Consider the following 24,879-nt stretch of genomic DNA (forward strand, 5'->3'; position numbering starts at 1 on the left):
GGGCTGAGGAGATGAGTCTAATTCTTCCCCCGGGGTTTGGGCTGGGGGAGGGAGGGAGGAGTCAGCCCAAAGTCAGGAGTAGTGGTGGGGAGACAACACTCTGTGAGATCAATGAAGCCCCTGCAACCTATTTCCCAGCTTCTCTCTGACACTTGCCCTGTGTTTTCGGGCCCATCCCAGCCAGGCTCTCCCCACACTGGGACACAAACAGCCATTATGTGTTGGCTTCCAGGGCCAGAAGGGACCTTAGCTCAGCCAGTCTGACCTGGACAGCTCAGAGACTCCCCCAGCCCCCTGCATTGAGCCAATAGCTCGTGTGGGACCAAAGCCTCTCCCAGGAAGGCCTCCAGCCTGGCTCTGACACTGTCAGAATCCCCCCTGCCCTGGATGATTTGTCCCGGGGTTAATCACCCGCCCAGATAGAAACTGGAGCCTGTTTCTCACTGGGATGTGTCTGGCATCAGCTGGGCCCAGGCTCCCCAAGGCTTAGCCTGTTCCCAGCGTTAGAGGGAGGAGGGACGTGATGGGGGAGGTGGGAGCTTTGGGCGAATAGCCCCAAGTCACTGGAGCCCTGGGCTGTGGGCTCAGCTCTGACGTAGCATTGTCAGCCCTAGAACTCAGATCCTGTCACCAAGGGGGGCTGGACAGGTGGGAACTGGCTGCCCCACGGGCCCCCACGAGGGAACGGCAGAGGGGACGGAGCCCAACTCCCCTAACAACTGGGGACTGGATGGCGCCACCTCCCCGGAGTCAGCAGCATGTGGCCCCGAGGTGATAACTAAGGGCTTCCCGGGTGACACACGGCTACAGCTGCTGTCCCAGCAGTGACCACCCAGCGCCCGTGCAGGGCACAGCTCACACATGAGGGCAGGCGGCTGGGGTCTTCCTGGCCCTGCTCTGCACGGAGAAGGAGCTGCCCTTTCTCACCTGCTCCAGGTCCTTCATCACCTGGGGCCAGATTCAGGACCCCAGCAATGCAGATGGGCACCTTATGTGACAGACAGAGTGCCCAAGGGAGTGATGAGCCTAACTCTCATTGGCTGCCAACAGGAGTCAGGCACCCCGCCTGCCCAGGAGCTCTAGTGAATCCCACTAGGCGCCTGGCTGTGTCACTAGGTGCCTAAATACCATTGTCATACTGGCCCCTGGTGCAGAGAGGCAGCATGTCCTAGTGGTCAGAGCACTGGCCTGGGAATCAGGAGATCTGGCTTCTGTTCCTGGATCTGCCCTGCTGGGTGACCTTGGGCTGGTGTCCCCACCTTCCTGTGTCTCAGTTTTCCCATTTGTTTCCCTCCTGTGTAAAAGATTTTGAGATCTATGTATGCTCTAGTTATGGTTATTGTTAAATGCTCCAGCCAGGCCTTGGTTTAACAGGGTGGGTTTGGCTGTGTCCTCTGTTACTAAATCAGGAGAGGGGTTTTATCAATGTATTTAATGTGTGTTTGATTCTCAGGCTCCCAGCACTAAATAAAGATGCTGTGGCCAGGGGGGTGTATAGGACAGGAAACGGGGAGCAGTGACAATCAGACGTGAGGACAGGACAGGCAGAGCAGAGAGGGGCTGCGGTGTCCCTGCTGCCTCAGCCATACGGCCCTGACGGGGACTCAGAGCAGCGACAGTGTCTGGGATCACAACCCTGAGGGGCAAAGGGAGCAGGTCAGAGCAAAGAATCACTGCAGATTGTCCCATCCTATCCCTATCCAGAGCAGACATCGCTGGGCTGTTTCTGTCCCTCTCGGTTCCCACCACTGCCTCGATGATCCTGTCTCTGTGCCTCTTGCTGCCCGGTGAGTATCCAGGAACCCTGTGCTAATTTGTAGGGGGTTGGGAGGAAACAGACCCGAGAACAGCCCTTGGCCCAGGGAGTCGGCAAATCCCCTTTAGTGGCAGAGAGGGTTGTGCTGTTGCGATGTTTGAGGGAGTGGGACTGTCCCAAACCAGCACAGGGCCAGCACTCAGTGCTGGGGATGGGCCGGGGCTAGCAGTCAGGCCAGGCTGGGGTTACAGTCATAGCTTCACAGAGTTTAAGGGTGGGAGACACCATTAGCCCATCCAGTCTGACCCCCTGATAGTCCAGAGCAGAGAACTTCCCCCAGCTCCCCTGCACTGAGCCCAGTCACTTGTTTTTGACTAAAGCATCCTCCAGAAAGGCCTGGCTGTGACTCCCCCACTTCCCTGGGGAGCTGGCGCAGGGGGTTAATCCCCAGTGTGGTGAGAAACTGCTGCCTCCTTTCTCACTGGAGTTTGCCCAGACTCAGCGTCCAGCTCTTGGGTCTGGTTCTGCCTGTCTCTGCTGCACTGAGGAGCCCGTCAGCACCTGGGATTTCTCCCCAGGAAGGAGCTTGGACACTGTGACCAGCTCAGCTGTCTGACTAGCTCCACACACGGAGGTCCCCCAGCCTCTCCTGGGAGGCCTCTTCTCCAGCCCTCGCAGCATTTTTCTGGCTCTGTTCTGCACCTGTGCACTTTTCCAACAGCCTTTTAAACTGGGACTCCCAGAACCGAATGCAGGATCCAGTATCGGCGTCTCCAAGGCTGCATGCCGGGGGAAATCCCCTCCCTGCTCCTGCTTCCTGCTCCCCTCGTTACACAGCCCAGGAGCCCATCAGCTCTGCTGCCCTCATGGCGCCCTGGGAGCTCATGTCGAGTTACTTTTCCCCTGGGGCCCTAAATCCTTCCCCTGGTCCCTGCTGTCCTGGCCCAGGCCTCAGGCTGCAGGTCTGGCTGGGTTCCTTTTTGGGAGCTGTGACCTGGCATTTGGCTGTATTCAAACCCCTGGGTGTCCCTGGGCCCAGCTCCCCACACCAGGGACATGGAGTCGGGACGGGCTGAGCTCGGGGCAGGATGCTCATGGGGTTTCAGCTCAGCCTGGAGGCAGAGAGAGCAGGGAGGGCTATTGTCATTGGAGGGTGGGGGATTATCGGGGTCCAGCCCCAGCGCTCCCTGTTACCAGCAGGCCAGAGACACTGAGCTGGGGTCCAGGCTGGACTCCAGTTCTGGATTCCCCCAGAATTCAGGGGTTCTTCATCTGGGGCTCGGAGTCAGACTCGTAAAGCCAGGTCCAAGTCACACAGTTTGGGTCCAATCCCAGATCTGTGTTTTTGGGGGGAGAGGGTTAGGATCGGGGGTTCTGCTTTTGGCCTGTCTCTCAAACATCTGCATCAGATCTGGGCTCAACCCTCTGTCTGTCCGTACCATGTTCCGTGCTGCATCTCTGCTGGGGGAAGTGAGGGGCTGAGCTCAGTTAACGGGTCTGGGGATGAATGTAGGCGCTGCTGGGCTGTTAGCAGAGCCCCATGCAGAGACGCTCAGTGCTGATCCCCTGGGGGCATGGGAACCCTCCAGGCCGCCCACCTGGGCCTCACCAGCCCAGAGGGGACCTGCGGGGGTCAGGGCTCTGCACAGTGCCTGGCACAGCCTCATGGAGCAGATGGAGGTGCCCTTGGTGGGATGAATTGGGCAGGAACCAAGACTCGGGGGGAGCACAGACCCCATCAGACATTCAGGGCATCTCACAGCAGGGGAGATTGTAGCTCGGCACTGAACACAGTCACCTTTCTGTTCCCAGCGCTGAGTCCCAGCAGCCAGGAGATCTGCTCAGCTCCCGGTGAGTCTGTCTGTCTGTCCCCAACCAATCCATAGCCTTTAGCTCTCTGTCTCCAGGCTTCCAGCCACCACCCATTGGGCCGCTCCCTGCTCAGCACCGTGTCAGCGGCAATGGCACGGGAAGGTGGATGGGGCTGTGTGAGATCTGAGCTGGGCGCCAGGTCCCCTGGCTGACCCCTTCCTGCCCCGATGCCTTGCAGCTCTACACTGACCCAGGTCCGGTGTGACACATGGGTGAGAGAGTCACAGCCACGGCCCATCCCATGCACCGGGCATGGCCAGAAGGGATCATTAGCTCATCCAGGCTGAGCTCCCGAATGACCTGGGCAGGGAACTGCACCCAGCAACCTTTCATCCAGTCTAGCAGGGGCTGGCAGAACCGGGATGCGGCTTTTCAGTCATGGCCGCGTTTCTTTTCTGGCTGCCTGGGCAGCAGGACTAAGAGATGCTGCCGGCCAAGGCAGCAGCCGGGGACACTGCCAGAGCAGGGAAGTTGGTGGACAGATATTGACCTGCCCAGAGAAAGCAGCAATATCCCTGCGAGTTCAGAGCTGGTTCCCATCCCCCTGGCGATTCCCCTGCCACTGCTCCAGGACCTTCCCTTCGCCTGGGCCTGGAGTTGCCCTTGGATCCCCTGAACCAGCTGGGGGTGGGAGGGCATAAGGACAAGGAGGATGCTAGAGCAGATGCCGAAGGGGTTAGGGACTGGACACAGTGTAACACTGACAAATGATCTGACATGGGCCAGATGCAAGTTTTTAATTGCAGCGTAGACATAACCTTAGAAACTGCAAGCTGCTTCCACGGCAACCAACTTTCTTTGGCAAAATGGTCCCTGGGCTCCCCATAAAATGGGAGCCACTGACAGCTCTGACTCATTCCCCTTCCCAGGCACTCTCCGTGCCCCCACCCTCTACCTGAGCCTGATGTCCGCCCGGCAGGGGGACTCCCTGCTGCTCCAGTGCTCCGTGTTCTCCCAGGCCCCTGCCACTCGAGTCATCTTCTGCAAGGACGGGGAGGAGGTTTTGTTTCAGATGGGTTCAGAGGAGAAGATCACTTACATCTATAACCATACGGTGTCCAGTGACAGCTCTGGGAATTATGCCTGTGGCTACGAGATCAAGGACAAGAATAATCGGGTGATCAAATCCCAGCTCAGCCCTGTTAAGCACCTCAGTGTGACATGTGAGTCAGGTGAGTCTGTGTCTGTGTGTCAGACCGTGAGGAAGGGAGGGAAAAGGCATTTCTCTCCTGCAGGAAATTCTGATAGTTTAAATTTTATTTTCATATGGAATCAAGACAAAAAGTCAAAATTTGATATATTTCACGGAACAGAAATTCAGCAACATTTTGATTCAGAAACATCAAAGATTGTTGTTGAAAAGTTTTTATTGTGGAAAAGCAGCATTTTCTGATGGAAAACTGTTCTGTTGGATATTTGTTGACCAGCTCCACACACATTTCTACACACCATACTGATCTTTGGTTCCAACTCGGGAAAGTTCTCAGCTTTGTGCTCAAGTCCCACCCTATTCAGTACAGCACTTATGTAGGGGCTTATTTTTAAGCACCTGGTAAAATTCCATTCATGGAACTAAAGTGGTTGTTTAAAGTTTTGTACCTGGGTGCTGTCCCTAATAATGATGCTTCCCTGAAGCAGGGCAGTTCCCACAGGGATATTTCCACAAAAAATTGTGAACAAAACTATTTCATTCAAAACTCATTATGGAAATGTCAGTGCTTTGATGAAAAAATATTCATGAAACTCAACATTTTTCCTGTGATCTCATTTTGACTAGATATTTTCCTTTGATTTGGGTTTTCAGAACAAAAATGAGGCAAAAACGTCAGTTGGAAACACAAATAGTTTTGCTTTGTTTCCTTTCAAAGGGCCGTTCTCCTATTTCTGGATTTGGAAACCCAAAATGAAACAAAACCATCAATTCAAAACAAAACAAAATGTCTTTCTTTTCAAAATTATTTTTCTAGCATGACTAAGAAGATCATTGCATGTACACTGTTTGCGGGAAATATTTTGATTCAATCAAACTGTGTTTGGATTAAAAAATGTTGGGTCAAAATGATGTGTGGAAAAACTTTACTCACAAAAAACAGTCAATAATGTCACCCTGCAGATAATCATGGGGTGAGCTCCCTGGGTATGTTCATGAGGACCTGAGGGGTCACTTACCACAGGACTCAGCCAATAGGGAATTGCTGCTGGTTGCTTGGAGAGGCCATTCACATTGAGGTTCTTCCTTAGGGCTGGATCTAAAGCTCCTGTTGGGAATTACAATCCCTGCTGTCCTGGTTCTGGCTGTGGTGCTTTATCTGCTGGGAAAGAAAGGTGGGTATGACAGTGAGGCCAAGCAGTGTTAGCAAATGTACAGACAGACGTGGCAGAGAAAACCCCTTAGATTCCCTGTACCAGTGTGTCTGGGATGGGCCACACAGATCACTAATGCTGCAGTTCAGGAAGGCATCCCCTAGTCAGGAAGGGCCCTTACATCTGTGCCCTTGTGTAAGTGCTTTCCTGAATCAGGACCTAACAACTCTGAAACTAGAGCTCTGGACACAACTCTGCCCTGACAACCTTTCCTCACACAGCGTCCCCAGCCCCAAGCTTTCACAGCACTCGAGTCACCCCAACAATCTCAAGACTGGCTTAAAACTCATGGGATTTCCAAGAAGTCACCAGTGTGGGTTCTTTGTATTTACCTGAGGGTTTTGATCTTTGGGGGCCTTTGAGTCATATTTTCAGGCTTTTCTCCCCAACAGAGTTAAAATTTATGTGTAATGAAAGCTGAGATTCTCACTAACTCCCCTGACTCTCAGACCTGGGGCTTTATGGAGAACATAAAATGCTGTGAGACTGACTCTAAAATTGTTAGACTTGGTCACACCACTCCCAGGGACAGTCAGTGGGGCTGGTGCAGAAGAGCTCAAGGCTGGCCCATGGGGACAGGGCTTGGCACAATACAACGATTAATTGGGGCCATGTCGCTGAGTTTCCATCTTTCTCTCTCTGCCCACAAGGAAACGTGTCCACGCCTCTGATAACATTGTCTAACTGCCTTTCAGCCATGTCTGTACCAAGGAATCAAAGGTAGGAGAAATTATTCCCTTCCCCCATCTCATTTCCATTCTGCGTCTCTTCCCTCTGCCTCACAGAAGGGCCAGTGGCCACTCCAGCATCTCAGCAGAGCTGAGCTCTCCTGCTGTGGGGGGTTTCAGTCTGTTTGTTATCTGGAGGAGTTTTTGAAAGCTAGGGCAGGATGAACTCCCAGGTTGGGGTGGTATTTGGGGGTTCCATGGAAACGCTTTAAGGAAGGCGTTTGCTAAAGTGGTGTGTTCCCATCGAATTCACCAGCAGCAGGGTGAGCGTGTTTGACAGTCTCCCCTGGGTGTGTGAAGGAATGAAAGTGACCCTGTTCTACACTCAGGGGAGATCAGGGTTGATTGGCCACAAAGTAGCATTGCCTGACCCAGCAAGTTCCTTAGAACCGGGTCTGTCCTTCTGGGGCAGGGCTGGGAGTGACCAGGCCTGGCTGGGAACCAAGGGTCTCCAGTCCATCCAGCTGCAGTGGGTAACACCCAATGTTAGCTCTATCAGCTGCATCTGGTTTAGTGCCAGGCTCGGTGCATCCACACACTGACTCACCTCGAAACACCCACAGTGGGTTTCCTCACAGCGTCTGTGATTTCGTTGCAGGTCTGTGCATGGAGTAGCTGTAGCATTTTCCCGCCTGCTGGGGAGAGCCAGGCAGCAGGGACGCCCGTGAGTATTCAGAGTGAACTGTACGTGTAAGCAACATGCTGTGCTGAGGGGCTCTGAGCTGGTTGCCTCTTCAGCACGGCCCAGGAGGACCAGCTCATAGGGACCTCAGGCTTCCCCTAGCTCCAGGGGAGCTGCCAACTGCTGCTGGCTTGCTGTCTGCCCCCCACCCAGCCAGGGGGCTCTGAGAGAGCCCTCCCAGGGCCCAGCACACACAGAGACCCTGAAGGGACCCCCCAGAGAGTCATAGAATCATAGAATCTCAGGGTTGGAAGGGACCTCAGGAGGTCATCTAGTCCAGCCCCCTGCTCAAAGCAGGACCAAACCCAACTAAATCATCCCAGCCAGGGCTTTGTCAAGCCTGACCTTAAAAACCTCTAAGGAAGGAGATTCCCACCTCTAGGTAACCCATTCCAGTTCTTCACCACCCTACTAGTGAAAAAGTTTTTCCTAATGTCCAACCTAAACCTCCCCCTCTGCAACTTGAGACCATTACTCCTTGTTCTGTCATCGTCTACCACTGAGAACAGTCTAGATCCATCCTCTTTGGAACCCCCTTTCAGGTAGTTGAAAGCAGCTATCAAATCCCCCCTCATTCTTCTCTTCTGCAGACTAAACAATCCCAGTTCCCTCAGCCTCGCCTCATAAGTCATGTGCTCCAGCCCCCTAATCATTTTTGTTGCCCTCCGCTGGACTCTCTCCAATTTATCCACATCCTTCTTGTAGTGTGGGGCCCAAAACTGGACACAGTACTCCAAATGAGGCCTCACCAGTGCGAGGGGAATGATCACATCCCTCGATCTGCTGGAAATGCCCCTACTTATACAACCCAAAATGCCATTAGCCTTCTTGGCAACAAGGGCACACTGTTGACTCATATTCAGCTTTTTGTCCACCGTAATCCCTAGGTCCTTTTCTGCAGAAGTGTCTAAGGATCACTCCCCATTACTCTGCAACTAGCACCTGCCACTCAGGGCTCCCCCTCAACTCCTGCTCTGATTCCCGATGCTTGTTCTGCAGCCCAGTGGAGCAGCTGCACTTCTGAGGGCCACGGGACCCATATGCTTGTTCTAAGGCCTGCCTGGCCCATGCCGGCCTCACAGCCCAAAGATCAAAGCAGATTCATCAGCTGCACATTGCCCCTAGAGGGACTCCAGCAAATCTACCCGGCCACGGCCCAGAGGGGCATGATGTGGGGAGCAGCCTGCCCTGGGCTGTGGGTGGGGCAGAAAGAGCCAGGTGGGAGTTCAGGAAGCCCCTGGGGTGACCAGCTGAACACAGAGAGGGAAAGAGGCAGATTCCAGGCTCTGCCAGTATCCGGCCCAGTCTGGGTTCTCAGTGCAGCGACTCTGCCAATAAAACTGGTGGGGGCAGGGGGGACACGACACACAGACCCTCAGTACTGGGAGCCCCTACTCCGCAACTCCCAGCTGTGTGTGTTCTCTACCTGTCTCCTGTCCCCAATTTAGGGCTTTAAACAGCTGCCTGTCTCCAAACATTCCTCCCTCCTTCCTCTAGCCATGTGACTAGCCTGTCCCCACAAACACCCCCACTTCCCCTCCTGACACATGGGAGCTGGTTAGCAGATTGGGCCAGCAGTAATCTGGCTGGGGATCTGAAGCTGAATTTCCTTTCTGTTCTAAGATATTGAAGCTGAGCCTTGATTATTGTAACCCTTCTGCCAGCTGGAGTTGGCAGGGATGAGGGCCCGGTTCAATATCTGGGGGTTCCTTTTCAACAATACAACCAGAACTGGCTCGAGCCCCACCCAGTGACCTGAGACAATTACACACCATCCCTGGGTGCCTCTGAGAGGCAAAACTTCTGCACTCACAAGCACAGAGTCTGAGTGTAGAAAAGAAACTTTTAATGAAAAGAGGGAAAGTAACCCAGCATTAACTTGGGAAAACACCGCAAGCAGGATTCATAAACATAAAACTATGAGCAAAACACCCACCCAGAGTACATTGGGCTGTGTCCTTTTGCCTCAGGTTCTTAAGTCTTTAACATTTCCTTCCCTTCTCCCACCACCACACCCCACTTACAGTTGTTATCCTTGGTCAGTGAAACCTCAGACCCCAAAGGTGCATCTGCAAAGTTCACCTCCCCACCTGAAACTGGGTGCATGTGGGGAAAATACCTTGCTTGTTCTGCTGTCTGGGTACTCAGTCTGGCAGCAGTGACCCCACTAATCATTCAGTACTCTACGGGCTAGCCTACACCCTCTGTAATGTTCTGAGGTTCTATCTTTCCATACAGTACCAAGCTCTCAATTATTTCAACTATTAATGGTAGAACCTCACTGCTAGTGCAGATTCTTGTATCAGAAACACTGTCCCCATCCCCTGCCTAGCGAGTACAGTTATGTAGAGGGTGAGTCCCTCAATCAGGGTATGCCAAGCACTATCCTGCTTCCCTTGATTGACACAGCAAAGATAACAACGCTTTGTTACTCCTGCCCCCAATAACAAAGTGACGACAACAACAGCCAAGAGTGACCATTCTGGCAAAGCAGCTCCATGAGGCTGTGCACCTAGGCAGAGTGGGTGTGTCTATGCAAACAAGATTGCTTCATGAAGTCTCCTTCCCCAGCTAATCATTGGATTTCAGGAGAGAGCACATGCAGACCCTGCTTACAACATATATGTTTAGTTTTCAGAATCTACATATTGTGAGCCAAAAATGCAGTTTTATTTCAGTGAAAAAATTGCAAACAAACAATGTTATTGATAATGTTTCATAGAACACATTGGGGTTTTTTGACAGAAAAAATCAAAGTGAACCAAAATAAAACTATTCATTTCATTCTGAAAATAAAACAAAAATGTCCATTCAAGACAAACAAAATTGTTTCTTTCAGATTTTTTTCATTGAAAATTTAATTAAAATGAAACTGTTTGGGCCAACCATGTCATTTTGTTTAAACTATTGTTGGGGGTCGGGGGAAGCCATTGAAAAATTTTACCAAATTCTAACTGAGCACAAATGACAACTTCTGTCCTGAGATGTCAGGGATTTTTGATCCTCCTCCCTCCACCCATCCCAATCTTAACTCCAACCTGACCAAGTGGAGCTTTAGCTGGCTGTTTTGTTGGCTGTTTTGCTGAAATAGGACAGGACATTAAATTCTCATCTTTATTAGACATTCTCTGCATAAATGGTGAAGCCGCCATGTTCCCTGATTATCCAGAAGTAGGGTTTGCTGCCTTTCCACTGAGTGTGAGCTGAATCAAGATCCAAGGTCCTATGAGGAGGACCAGTCATCACAGGAAGAAATGTGCTCACAGCTGGATTGCTGAAAACAGAGACTGAGCATGCAGTGTGACTGATACACCCTGTCCTTATTCCTCCCTACAGGGAACGAGTCCAGCGTGACACCAGTAACCCTTATGAAGAGGATATTCACTGTAAGAGCTTTTGGAGAGTATTGGGGTTAGTGGGGTCACATGAGGGAGAAAGGTGGGGGTTGAGGGTAAATGTGTTAATTGGTGGGGGATGGACAGATCCCAGCTCAGACTGTCTGGCCAAGAGTTAGTCCGACAAACTGCCTGTGATAAAAGTGAGTGAGAAGAAAGAGTTTGCAGGATCCCAGGGATTGTGCATCTGAGTTCCTGAGGTTCCTTTGTCCTACCTTTTGTCTGTAATCCCCAGTCCTGCATTGCCATGGCTTAGGTGACTGACAAAGTGTTACCCGTTCCTGTCTCTCATGGAAAGGACACATCCAGAGAAAGCTCCCATTGGAAAGTCTTCCACTCCCTTCACTGGGAGCTGGGTCTGCTCGGTGATGACCAGTCCTTCCTGCCCCGTGCTAACATGGACCTGTAGCCATCTGACAGCTGGTATGGCTGAAGTGGCCACCGTGTTTTCCCCTGACTCACAGCTTGAGGTGTTGGGAGTTGCCCAGGTTTTGCCAGGTTGCCTGCTGCACCTCCGGGTCCACGTAGAGGGGCTGGCATTGAACCGTGTCAACATCTATGCCCCAACATCAAGCCTGGACCAGGGGCGTTTTTTTCAGCAGGTGTCCACCTTCCTCAGCTCCTTGGTCCTTGAGAGTGCCTGGTCATGGGTGGGGACTTCAAGACCACCCTTGAAGATTGGGACATTGTAGATCATCATGCCCTGGTGGACATCTGGTGCGACTACCACCCAGACAATGAGTCCACTTTTACTTATGTCTGGGTGGAGGTAGCTTGGTTACACCACTCCCAGTTGGGTTACATTTATTTATCCCATCATCATCTCTCACGGGCCCACTCCTCCAGCATTCGGCCAGCCCGTTCTCGGACCACCATCTCATCTGGTGGCTGTGACAGCCTCTCTCATCTTAGAGAGACCAGGGCCAGCCTACTGGCATTTTAACAATAGCTTGCTGGAGGATAAGGGCTTTGTGGCATCTTTCTGGGAGTTTTGGCTGGCCTGGTGAGGGCAGAGGAGTGTCTTTCCCTTGATGCTGTGGTGGTGGGATGTGGGGAAGGTATGTGCCTGGCTTTTCTGCTGTGACTACACCCAGGGCGCCAACTGGTGGAGGAATGTGGTGATAGAGCAGTTGGAGTGGGAGGTCTTGGAGCTGGAGAGGCATCTGGCCGCCAGCCCCAGGGATCTATTCCTCTGTGGAGCATGCCGGGAGAAGTGGGAGGAGCTCTGGGTTCTTGAGGACCATCTGGGCTGGGGCATGTTTGTTTGATTCTGCATCTGTCTTCTTCGGGAGACGGATCATGGCTTCTGTTTCTTCTACACCCTGGAGAAAAAGAGTAGGGGGCTAAGAAGCATGTCACCTGCCTTTTGGCAGAGGACAGCTCCCCCCTCATGGATCTGGAGGAGATGCATGGAAGACCATGACCTTCTATGCCACCTCTTTTCCCCAGACCTGACCAATGCTGACATTTGCAGAGTGCGCTGGACTGAACTCTCAACGGTCAGCATGGGTGACCAGGACTGGCTGGAGCTGCTTCTCACTCTGGCTAAGTTTTGGGAAGCCCTTCATCTCATGACCACTAATAAATCCCTGGGCATGGATGGGCTGATCATGGAGATCTACCGTGTGTTCTGGGACATCCTTGGCCAAGACCTAGTCACTGTCTGGGCCAAGTCTTTTGGGAGCAGGGTTCTCCCTCTGTTATGCAGCTGAGCTGTGCTCACCTTGCTACTGAAGAAGGGGAACCTCCTCGACCCATCTCGCTCCTCAGCACGGACTACAATGTCATAGCAAAGGCCATCTCACTGCAGCTGGGGTCTATGCTGGCAGATGTGGTCCACCCCAACCAGACCAACACCGTCCTGGACTGCTCCATCTTCTACAATCTATACTTGGTCCAGGATCTCTTGGAGCTTGGATGTAGGGATAGTCTGTCGTACCCCCTCCTGTCCCTGGACCAAGAGAATATGTTCAACAAGATGATCCATGGGTATCTCCTGGGCACTCTGTGGGCATTTGGCTTTGGATCCCAGTTTGTGGGTTTTCTCCAGGTGCTGTACGCCTCGGCGGAGTGTTTGGACAGGCTCAACTGAACCCTGACCAAACTGATCAGCTCCGGGTGAGGGATACATCAAGGGTGTCCAGTGTCAGGCCAGCTATATACTCTGGTGATCAAGCCCTTCCCCTGTCTCCTCCGCCAGAGGTTGACAGGGTTGGTGCTTCGAGAGCCAGAGTTGCAGTGGGTCCTGTCGGCCCAACTGCCGATGATGTGTTCCTCATGTTCCTCGTGTTCCAGGACTTGGGTGACCTGGTGTGGGTGGATACCTGCCAGGCTATCTATTCGTCGGCCTCCTCCACCCAGGTCAACTGGGTCAAGAGCTCTGGCCTAATGGTTGGGGACAGGTGGGAGGCGAGCTTCCTCCCACCCACACTTCAAGCCATTTGGAGGAGCGCAGGTCCGATGGTCTATCTTGGTGTTTCCTTTCTGCCATGCATCCTTCTGTGCTGGAGAACTGGAAGGATTTGGAGGACAGGGTGGGTGAGTCCCATGCAGCACCAGGCTGGTATTTTGAATCAGAATATTTCCGGTTTTGGCCAAAATATTTCAGTTTGGCGGCATTTGCGTTTTGAACAAAATGCTGAAATTTTCTGCAAAAAGCTGCCTCTGTTTGTGACAAAAGAGCTCTGTAGAAACCCAGACAGACAATTTCCACTGAACATCTTCAACAATTGTATTTAAAAGTCCTTCTGCCATGGTATCACCTAGCAACCCTGCTCAGGATCAGGCTCCATTGTGCTCAGTGCTCATGGGGGATCCCTGCCCTGCCTGGGGGAGGTGGGAGCCGTGGGGTTATAGTTTGTGCTCGGCGTTGTGCCTTCCAAGTGACAATGTGTAACTGTCATTCTGTCCCCAGACGCCTCGGTGGATTGGCTGGGAAGCTCCAGGGTAAGTCACAGTTTTTATTAATGATAAAGTGATAGAAAAGAGTGACTTGTTTGCCTGTTCCAGCTCTCCAGTGACTCGTTGGCTTGGAACATGGATTTACTCAGGATTCCCAGGCTTCAGGTTATGAAGGAACCAGAGAAAGCAACAAGAAAGACAGACACAGGCAGAGAGCACTTGGAGCAGGACACTGAGAAAAAGCTGAGAGGGAGAGAGAGTTTTTGGGCAGAGTGCTGGCTGGAAAAAGACGTGGAGCGGGGATCAAAGAAAGTGCTTCTGAGGTGTTTCTGCTGCTTGTGTCTCACACACAGACACGCAGCTGCAATCAAATCAACCCCTGCCCCTTAATTTCTTAGCAGACCCTTAGGAACTCACTTAAACCACATGACTCTGCCATGCCCAGACTTGCCTGAGCTCCAGTCCTTGGGTGCTGGTTGCCTATTGCTTCAGCTGAAACTAAATAAAGGGACATTTAATGCTGCCCTTATTTAGTCTCAATCAAAGGTTGCTGTGTCAGCCACCAGCTCCAGCAAGGTGCTACGATTGTCCATAGATTAGAGAAGTACTTGTTAGGAGCAACTAATCTCCAGCATAATAATATTATTTTTAAAATTGCCTAGAATCATTATAAATGTCGCCATTAATAACATCAGTGATTTAAATATGAAACTGGACAGGAAAAAACTACACTGCCTGCAGCACAGAAGAATCCTTATTTCAGATAATAACACCCCACCACAGGGAGAACCTGGCACTACCTGGATGTGTCAGCTGGCATGGAGAGAGGGAGAAGGACTCCTCTGCCCAGCTGGCAGGTATCACGGCAAAACCCGGCTGCCTGGGGGCAGAAAAGGGCCAGACTAAGGCTGGGGAGGGGGAATTCTGAGCTGCCTGCCTCAGAGCGGTTGATGTAGGAAGTGGGCCCGTTGGTGTTTCTCAGCCTAGATGCCCATTAGAACTGCTCCTGATGTACGTACAGCAGTGCTATCAGAGAGACATTTTCTGGCTTTAGACTGGCTTAGCAGAAAAGTAACATTACTGTGTTTTATCTTAAAGCAACCACTGCCCCAGAGAGAAGAGACACTGACATACGCGGACATCAATCTGCAGCGGGGCAGATGTCATTAATGCTCCACTTGCTGAAATGTAGGACTCAGTGTGCAGCTGCATCACAGAACCTCCCAAAATCAGAGGCAACTGTAGGGGCCGTGCAGCTAGGCAGTGGGGATCCTTCTCCGGGGACACACCTGGATAATGCAGTGTGCCCAAAGTGATGCATGAAAAAATGTTTCTGCTGAATAAAATTGGGGAAAATAAGCAAACTCTATATTCCTATGCCTTGTCTCTTTATATCGACATCTCCGCACTGAAGTCCACTCAGTGCTGTTTAGAGATTCCACTGCCAACCCAAAGTGTACCAGAATCATGAGGAAGGCCCTCCAAAATCCCAAGATTGTGTTTCAATTCATAAGATTTTTTTTTAAAAGTACGATTTTTGTATCCTTTTATTTGCCTTCTGGTGTTTGAGCCTTTAGGGGTCAGGTTTTCCAGTTTTTCTTCACAACCAGGAGGGCTGGAAACTTAGTTTTTTAAACAAAAGCCCAAATCCCCACCTAATCTGAACAACCCAGGAGCTGGGGCTCTAAGAAAAGCAGCAAATAGTTAGTAACACATTGTAAAATCATGAGGACTTACAACAGCATCAGCGTCACCTTTGAATTTGCAGGTTCTGTGACCCACGTCTGTTAAATGCCATGTTGGTTTGTAGGGAGGTTATGAAATTTAAATATCAAGCAAAAAGAATTTGTCACAAACTATGGCTTTGTGAAACTGTGTTTGTTCCCCTCAGCCAGATACTGTAGCCATGTGGGTGCAAGAGAACATCACGAGAGCATTTAGCTCCCTGGAAAGCAGTTACTGCATGAAGCAATGCCATTACTTTAGTGTATGTGATCCAAGGACTTCTGGAGCCAACTACCACAGGTCCCAAGGGTACATAAGGGTTACAAGGATCCCTGCGGTCTGGGATTTACATTTCAGTTCACCAAAGTGCACCATGTGAGGTTTCTACTGAAAGCCTGAGTCACACCTGGCCTCATCATTTTTGTTTTGTAGATGGCGGCATTAATGAGTGACTGGAAACAATAGGTAAAATGGAGTTTCCCAGTGAGATTGGTGCAAAGCCCCGTCTAGTGGATGGGAAGGTGCCTTCACCTGGACAAGGGTGCAGGGGTCAGAGATGAAATATTTCCAGGGGTTTGTGATCTCTGCTGCCCTTCTTTAAGAATTACGTGTTGTCTATAAACCTCACAATGGAACCATGGCACCATTCCATTCCCAGATGTGAAATGCACTTAGGTACATCTTGCTGAAGGCTCTGTTTACACATAAGACATCCAAGGGGGTGTATGTCCTGCCAGTGGTGGGAAGTGCCCTGGCACCACATACAGATTAGCCTCAGTCACTGTTCTTTGGTCAGTCATCCAATGGCTAACCTGACGGGAGTCTTACTCTGATGAGAAAGTAAAACCCAGGGAAACTAACAACAGAAACCCAAATAATTAACAGTAGATTTAAGTAGACACTTAAACATTCTGCATCTTTATGATTTACCATTTTTATTGTGGTAGCACCTAGAGACAGACTGTAGCGGGGTGATCACCCCACTCCGGCCCTGGAAGGGTAAAAGCAGCCCTGGAGAGGGCTGCAGCAGGGTAAGAGGGATTAAGAATGGCTGGGGAAGCTAAGTGGGTAGCTGACCACAGCTGTGGCTGGCTTAATGAGGGCCCAGCTGGCCCTTATAAGAGGGCTGGGGCCAGAAGCCAAGAGACAGTCTCTCTCTGGATGTTGAGAGGGATGCACCTGGCTGCTGGGAGCTGACCAGGGTACCTAAAGTGGAGCAGGGCTGGGGAAAGGCCAGAGGAGCTGGGGAGATCCGGCCTGGAAAACCGCCAAACTGCAGGCCTTGTTAAAGGCTGAGTAGGTACTGGGGTTGCAGAGGGAAAGCCTAAGGGTAGGCAGAGGCAGCAGCTCCAGACCCTCCTCGCCAATGATGAGTGGCAATTATACTACAGTCTGCCCCAGTGAGTGTGGGGGCTAGATGGTGACTGCAGTAGCCCAAGACTGAGGCGAGGTGGAGATAGAGGGTTGGGGGTCCCCCAGGAAGGGGAGACCCAATGAGACTGTGGGGTACTGCGGGGGGAAGAACCCTGAGAGAAGGGGCACTGGGGTCCGGGAGGGACACGGGGAGCCAGCGGCAAGGCGAGGCACTGGCCTGCAGAGGGCGCTCCGGAAGCTGGCAAGCTAATTCCCAGGATGACCAGCAGGAGGCGCTGCCCTGGTGAGTCGTTGCTCTGCTACACCAACCTAGTCAGGGGCCTTTTGTGCCAGTGCTGTAAAAACAGAGAGCAAATGACAGCCCCTACCCCCAAGAGCTCAGATAACTTTTGAGTGGGCAAAAGTACAGCCCCTCTCCTAGTGCTTTAACACCATTTTTATACAAGAGCAGGTGGAAAGCCACAATATAGTTATTTGAGGATTTTCAGCAAGGATTGCATAGGGTTGACTCTTTTAAAATTAAATTTAAACAGAATAAAAGGAATGAACTTAATTCTTTTATGAATTAACTTCATAAAATTGTATAATGATAAAAAATAGCCTAATTTTTACTAAATAACAAGACTATTTTATAATTTGTGTATATTACTTTTCCTACATATACATATAAAGAAAAGGGAAAATTAAATTTGAACCAGTTAGTTACACAAGCAGTGAGAAGTATCTCAGAGTTCTAAAAGCTTCGATTGCATGCACCCAAGTTTTAGTTAGCATCTTTGATAATCATCTTTATATAGTTTGCTGAGTGAAAAGCACTGTAATTTTTTTTTCTCTTGCTAACCGATCATTTTAATTGGAATTCATACAGACTTTTTCTCTTCTGGATTATGGCATTACTTAGCTAATTAACTAATTAATTAGTATTAAATATATAAATGAAAAGCCTTGTTACAAGCAGATACAAAAACGAAGAATAGCAAAACTGTCAAATACATGTGTGCAACATACAAAGAATTCACAACCTTAACCACTCAGCCACTCAGCCATCTTATGTGGTGTGGCTATGGGCTTGGCATGCCGGCAGGCCAGCCCTATGTTTTCTTCTCTACTTTCACTTGGATGCCTGGTATTAGCTGACTAAATGACAGCTCAAGCAAAAGATGCCCCATTGGGTGATGAGGTAGCCAAGAAGTTAAGGCTGATTCAGTGTATTTGGTATGGGTGGGTTTGAATCCCACCTTTGTTGCTAGCCAGCCTTTCCTTTGGCAGTGGTGGCCACTGGCTCTTTCCTCTTCAGGCCTTCGCTACCCCAGCATCCCTTACCACAAAAAGTGGTTGTCGGCAGTGTTTTTGTAGCCATGTAGGTCCCAGGACAGCAGAGCTGTGTAGCTGGAAAGCGTCTCTGTCACCAGCACAAGTTGGTCCAATAGAAGGTTTGACCTCACCAGCCTTGTCTGGCTAATAAAAACCAGACACACCCAACAAACCAGGGGCTCCACAGTCCCTGGGCCAGCTGGACTCCAGGCTCACAAAGGTGGGAATTTTGTCTGGTGCCTCTCCAGCGCTGGCACCTCAGCAGGCAGAGCCCGTCTCTTCCCCACGCTCGCTCGGGTGTCTGGCCGCGGCTGAGCAATGCCAGCGTAACCCCCGTGTTTGCATTTCAGGGCGCGGTGATGTCACTAGGGGAGCAAACAGTCAGGGGCTACGTGGCCCTTTGCTCTGTGGGCTGGAGACTTGCTGTAGCCTGGTGGGGCCCTGCTGGGACGGGCCGAACCCTCCAGTCCTGAAACATAGAATATCAGGGTTGGAAGGGACCGCAGGAGGTCATCTAATCCAACCCCCTGCTCAAAGCAGGACCAATTCCCAACTAATCATCCCAGCCAGGGCTTTTTCAAGCCTGATCTTAAAAACTCCTAAGGAAGGAGATTCCACCATCTCCCTAGGTAACCTATCCCAGTGTTTCCCCACCCTCCTAGTGAAAACGTTTTTCCTAATATCCAACCTAAACCTCCCCCTCTGCAACTTGAGACCATTACTCCTTGTTCTGTCATCTTCTACCACTGAGAACAGTCTAGATCCATCCTCCTTTGAACCCCCTTTCAGATAGTTGAAAGCAGCTATCAAATCCCTCCTCATTCTTCTTTTCTGCAGACTAAACAATCCCAGTTCCCTCAGCCTCTCCTCATAAGTCATGTGCTCCAGCCTCCTAATCATTTTTGTTGCCCTCTGCTGGACTCTTTCCAATTTTTCCACATCCTTCTTGTAGTGTGGGGCCCAAAACTGGACACAGTACTCCAGATGAGGCCTCACCAATGTCTAATAGAGAGGAATGATCACGTCCCTCGATCTGCTGGCAATGCCCCTACTTATACAGCCCAAAATGCTGTTAGCATTCTTGGCAACAAGGGCACACTGTCCACTCATATCCAGCTTTTTGTCCACTGTAACCCCTAGCTCCTTTTCTGCAGAACTGCTGCCTAGCTATTCAGTTCCTAGTCTGTAGCAGTGCATGGGATTCTTCCATCCTGAGTGCAGGACTCTGCACTTGTCCTTGTTGAACCTCATCAGTTTTCTTTTGGCCCAATCCTCTAATTTGTCTAGGTCTCTCTGTATCCTATCCCTACCCTCCAGCGTATCTACCACTCCTCCTAGCTTAGTGTCATCTGCAAACTTGCTGAGAGTGCAGTCCACACCATCCTCCAGATCATTAATGAAGATATTGAACAAAACTGACCCCAGGACCGACCCTTGGGGCACTCGGCTTGATACCGGCTGCCAACTGACATGGGCCCATTGATCACTACCCGCTGAGCCAGATGATCTAGCCAGTTTTCTATCCACCTTATAGTCCAATTATCCAGGCCACACTTCGTTAATTTGCTGGCAAGAATACAGTGGGAGACCGTATCAAAAGTTTTGCTTAAGTCAAGGAATAACACATCCACTGCTTTTCCCTCATCCACAGACCCAGTTATCTCCTCATAGAAGGCATCCGGGGGTGGGGAAGATGGCCAACTGCCACCTGGGGAGATGGGGGGATGTCACTGGTCTGGGGGGGGGGGGGTGTCAGGAAAAGCCTTCAGATAAGAGGGGGAGAGTGGGATAGAGGGAGGGGATGGGGGCTGGGCAGAGGGAAGGGGGATAAAAATGGGGAAGGGAGGAAAAGGGAAGGGAATGGAGATGGGGGAGGAGAACAGAGAATGGAAACAGGATGAGAGGAGAGGAGAGAAACAGGATAGAAACAGCGGGTGGGAGTGAGAGCCCAGACAAGGCCCAGGAGAGGTGCCCTTTTTGTCTCTGGATGACTGTGGATCTTCCCCCAACACACACTCACATAACCCTTCTCCTTAGCGCATAATTAAAGTTCCCGCCTTTTCCAGTTCCCTGATCATGGGACAGGGATCCGCTGATGGGGATGCGGCAACCAGGTCAGATAATCTCTTATGTCACATGGGATATGCTGGGACCCTCAAGTGACAGAGGTCAGGGGAAGCCAGTGGAAGCCGGATGGCAAACCCCCCACCCCAGACCCCAAGGTGCCTGCAAAGGGGTTGACCCCCCCCACCCCCCGAGGCTGCAGAGCACATCCCAGAGCTGAGGTGCCACCCCAAGGTCTGTCTAGATTTCATCCATTTCTGATTGGTGTGTTTTGCTGACATTCATACTGGGTTTATAGGCTTCTGCGATGTTGCTTTATGGGTAGAATAGGGCGAATAGTTGATGTTTCAGTCCATCAGCAAACTGAAAATCAGAGCACGTATTTGGGTGTTTTGCCTGTGGAATTTGTCAGTAAATCAGGAAAGTCTGTTTGAGGTCATAGAAAACTTTTCATTCAGGCCATTCTGGGGTGGGCTGCTCTCTTGTCAAAGCACAAAGCACTTTGGCACAATTAATATTTATATAGCTATGCAAAGAGTGAGCTAGTGAAAATGACTCTGTAGGTTGGGGATTGAGGGGCTCACCTGTGTGGTAGGAGTGATGGATTCAAATCCCTCCTAGGAATGAGGAAGAGAGAAGATTTGAGTCAGTGTCTCCTACCTCCTGAGTGCCTTAACCCCCAGGCTGGAGAGTCGTTCTCGTGCTCCTTGGCCCAAGGAATAACAAATTATTAGCTGATAGTTAGGGGTCAAACACACACTTCTGAAGCTGACCTGAAAAACATACTAAAAACTTTTGCCCAGCTAAAAACTAATCTTGTCAAATTCATGAATAGATTTGGATTGGCCAAAACTTCATTTTCCAGTGAGGAAAGTATTCATCCAGTAATTTTCTCCCAGCTCTGGTTTGGTTTGTTGTTGTGGGTTGTTGGTGAGTGCCAGGACTGCACACAAGTGTTTGTTTGAAGGTTTGTGACTGTTGGAGTTACTTTTTGATTTATTTTTGTAGGTGCATCTATGAGCCCTGGGACATTTTCCATGTGGGATTGTTATTGTGTCCATAAGCATTGAGGCTATTCATATGCTGAAGCTGCATGAATACAGGTTTGTTATCACAGGGTCTTTTCATGAATTCTGGGGACTACTCTTTCTGGCTTGTTATTGTAGGGTTACTTGTGAGTGCTGGTGTTATGATCACTTTGGTTTGTTATTGTAGGGCTGCTCATGGATGCTGTGTGTGTTAATAACAGTAGTGAAGTGGAATGAGAATCCCCAGTTGTTTCCATGTGTAAATTGCCACCCTTGTCAGAGTCAAACCCCCATGTGCAGTGAGTCTGTTCTATGTGCAGGGGAGGTGACTTCACTGGGAGAGACCTCCCTGTATTCCTGTTTCCCCAACTCTGACACAGAGCAGAAACTCCTTGTCTCTCTGAAAGTCATCTCTTAGGGGATTGGTTTCTTTTATAAATCCCGCTGCTGGGATAAGGGCAGGTCTGTGGGCTTGGGCCCTGTCCCACAAAGGGTCCCCCTGTTATCGTTTGACCAGAGTGAATGAGAAACTGAAGCCACTCATAGCCGGGGACCACCAATCCCACTGAGTGCCCCCTCATGTCAGGACCCTCCCACATTGTGTCATGTGACTGAGGAGTGCAGGGGCAGTCACAGAGATTGATGCACATGTTCTGTTGGAGGAAAGGAGGCCACTATCCATCCCTGTGTTTGTGCCCTGGGACAGGAGCAGAGGCCCTTGAACCTGAGATGTCAGGGAATGCCGGGGAGTGGTAGCCCAGAACCCTGAGGAGGCACTGAGCAGGAGCAGAGGCAGAGAGGTAAGCACACTGGATTTTTCAATAATTTATCGCTTGGTTTGTATCCCGTGTGTGTTTGGTAATGTCAGCCCCGTGTTACCTTTTTTTGTTTTTTTTCCTTCAATAATGCTGTTTTTTCTATACAACGCCTTGTTTAGTTTTGTGGTTTTCTTTTGGGTTCTGGGGCTGCACATGTGGCTTTATTAGACTCATAGACTTTAAGGTCAGAAGGGACCATTATGATCGTTTAGTCTGACCTCTTGCACAACACAGGCCACAGAATCTCACCCACCCAATCCTGTAATAAACTCCTGACCTATGTCTGAGCTATTGGAGTCTTCAAATCATGGTTTAAAGATCTCAAGATGCAGAGAATCCTCCAGCAAGTGACCCGTGCCCCACGCTGCAGAGGAAGGTGAAACCCCCCCGGGGCCTCTGCCAATCTGCCCTGGAGGAAAATTCCTTCCCAGCCTCAAATATGATGGGTAAGACTCATCCAGCAGACATCCAGGAAAGAATTCTCTGTAGTAACTCAGATCCCACCCCATCTAATATCCCATCAGGCCATTGGGCATCTACCGCTAATAGTTGAAGATCAATTAATTGCCAAAATTAGGCTATCCCATCATCATCTCCTCCATAAACTTATCAAGCTCAGTCTTGAAGCCAGATATGCATTTTGCCCCCACTGCTCCCCTTGAAAGGCTGTTCCAGAACTTCACTCCTCTGATGGTTAGAAACCTTCATCTAATTTTAAGTCTAAACTTCCTAATGGCCAGTTTATATCCATTTGTTCTTGTGTCTACATTGGTACTCAGTTTAAATAATTCCTCTCCCTCCCTGGTATTTATCCCTCTGATATATTTATAAAGAGCAATCATATCTCCCCTCAGCCTTCTTTTGGCTAGGCTAAACAAGCCAAGCTCTTTGAATTTCCTTTCATAAGGCAGGTTTTCCATTCCTCGGATCATCCTAGCAGCCCGCCTCTGAACCTATTCCAGTTTGAATTCATCCTCCTTAAACATGGGAGACCAGAACTGCACACAGTATTCCAGATGAGGTCTCACCAATGCCTTATATAACGGTACTAACAGCTCTTTATCTCTACTGGAAATACCTCGCCTGATGCATCCCATGACCGCATTAGCTTTTTTAACGGCCATATCACATTGGCGGCTCATAGTCATCCTGTGATCAACCAATATTCCGAGGTCCTTCTCCTCCTCTGTTACTTCCAACTGATGTGTCCCCAATTTATAACTAAAATTCTTGTTATTAATCCCTAAATGCATGACCTTGCATTTTCACTATTAAATTTCATCCTATTACTATTACTCTAGTTTACAAGGTCATCCAGATCTTCCTGTATGATATCCCGGTCCTTCTCTGTATTGGCAATACCTCCCAGCTTTGTGTCATCCACAAACTTTATTAGCACATTCCTGCTTTTTGTGCCAAAGTCAGTAATAAAAAGATTGGTCCCAAAACCGATCCCTGAGGAACTCCACTAGTAACCTTGCTACAACCTGACAGTTCACCTTTCAGTACAACCCATTTTAGTCTCCCCTTTAACCAGTTCCTTATCCACCTTTCAATTTTCATATTGATCCCCATCTGTTATGGCAGGCTCAAATATACCGGCACTGCACACACACTGATTTGTTGTCATTTTCATGGTCTGCTTTCAGATTTCTATTGGTTGTTTACACCCATATGAAGCACACAAATGTTATTTGCTCTGGCTTTGGAAAGGGCAAACTGAGGCAGCCAGACAGGGGAGACTTACCAAAGCTCACTCTGTGAGTCACTGGCGCAGCTGGGACTAGAACCTCAGAGCTGACAAGCCGTGGGAGTTGGGCCCAAGAGCTTTCTTCCCACTCTGAATGGGAAATCTCATGTCTTATCAGTGGACTAAATTGACACCATTGGTCATGGAAGCAAAACATAACCAGGGGCTGGAATCTGTCTGGATTAGGGTGCAGTGGTAGTTACACCAGAGCTAGGGTTCTGTTAGACATTTGTGTTTTTGACAGTGGAAAGGATGGTGAATATCTTGGGTTTTTTTGAGTGAGTTTTAATAAAACAAAACCTGGGTCTTTATCCAGTGATGGAATGTTTGGTGGATTGATTGTACAATGTGCAGTTCTGGAAAGTTTATGATAAGCTGTTGAAAAATAGGTATGTTGGTGTTTTTTCCCCCTGTGGAGTGTTTCCTTCTTTTTAATACTCCTCTAGTGGAAAGATCCAGGCACAGACAAGGTCCACACTTGTATATATCATAATTTTTTATAATAGGAATTCTAAGAATACCAGGTTTAGCTCAATGCCTGGCATTTTTGTTTCTAAAAAGTACTTTACAATTATAAAAATAAATTTGTGTGCCAGTCTGAAGCTGCAAAATGTTAATATGATGACAAAAAATGTAGCATGGCAAAAATGAGAGCCAGAGCAACTCCCAGGTTGTTAAGACAACAAACCCCACTCAAATTGACTAGTTCACCACAACGCCTTTCAGAGTGACTGATGTAACTTGGGTTAACCCATTTCTAACCACTATAAGCCACACTCCTCTCCCAGAGCTGGGGTAGAAGCCACGATTGCTAATCACCAACAGCCTACGGTTGACAAGTCAATGCTTGTGTAACTCATTGAGAAGTCATGTGTCATGTCCTTCTCCACTGGCTGGTATAAAAAGAGCCTAGTAATTACTCATGTGGTTCGGCTAGCATGGGCCTAAAGTCGGGAACTGATACTTAAGGGTTCAGACCCTCCTGCTGATCTGCATGGAGGGGGAGTGTTTTTATGTTCAGGGCTTGTACATCACCTAGCACAATGGGGTTCTGGGCTGTGACTGGGGTTCTAGGTGCTACTACAATGCAAATAATAAGAGCAGTTTG

General features: G+C 49.8%; 1 protein-coding gene and 2 long non-coding RNA genes across 3 annotated transcripts; all 3 read left to right on the forward strand.

The window, feature by feature from the left end:
• Positions 1 to 648: 648 nt before the first annotated feature.
• LOC123350597 lies at positions 649 to 6,716 on the forward strand. Its single transcript, XM_044989245.1, has 6 exons — positions 649 to 771; positions 1,705 to 1,787; positions 3,569 to 3,607; positions 4,498 to 4,800; positions 5,870 to 5,953; positions 6,643 to 6,716. The coding sequence occupies exons 1-6, from the start codon at positions 731 to 733 to the stop codon at positions 6,714 to 6,716; spliced, it is 624 nt and encodes a 207-aa protein (XP_044845180.1). The 5' UTR covers positions 649 to 730.
• A 600-nt stretch (positions 6,717 to 7,316) lies between these two features.
• LOC123349747 lies at positions 7,317 to 15,052 on the forward strand. The gene is made up of 4 exons (XR_006573632.1): positions 7,317 to 7,384; positions 10,739 to 10,788; positions 13,712 to 13,743; positions 14,797 to 15,052. It is a non-coding gene; the product is annotated as an uncharacterized LOC123349747 (long non-coding RNA).
• A 4,935-nt stretch (positions 15,053 to 19,987) lies between these two features.
• Positions 19,988 to 22,004, forward strand: LOC123350061. The gene is made up of 3 exons (XR_006573704.1): positions 19,988 to 20,225; positions 21,184 to 21,278; positions 21,910 to 22,004. It is a non-coding gene; the product is annotated as an uncharacterized LOC123350061 (long non-coding RNA).
• The last annotated feature ends 2,875 nt before the right edge of the window (positions 22,005 to 24,879 follow it).

Source organism: Mauremys mutica, chromosome 15, assembly GCF_020497125.1.
Source record: "Mauremys mutica isolate MM-2020 ecotype Southern chromosome 15, ASM2049712v1, whole genome shotgun sequence".
Classification (NCBI taxonomy): Eukaryota; Metazoa; Chordata; order Testudines; family Geoemydidae; genus Mauremys; species Mauremys mutica.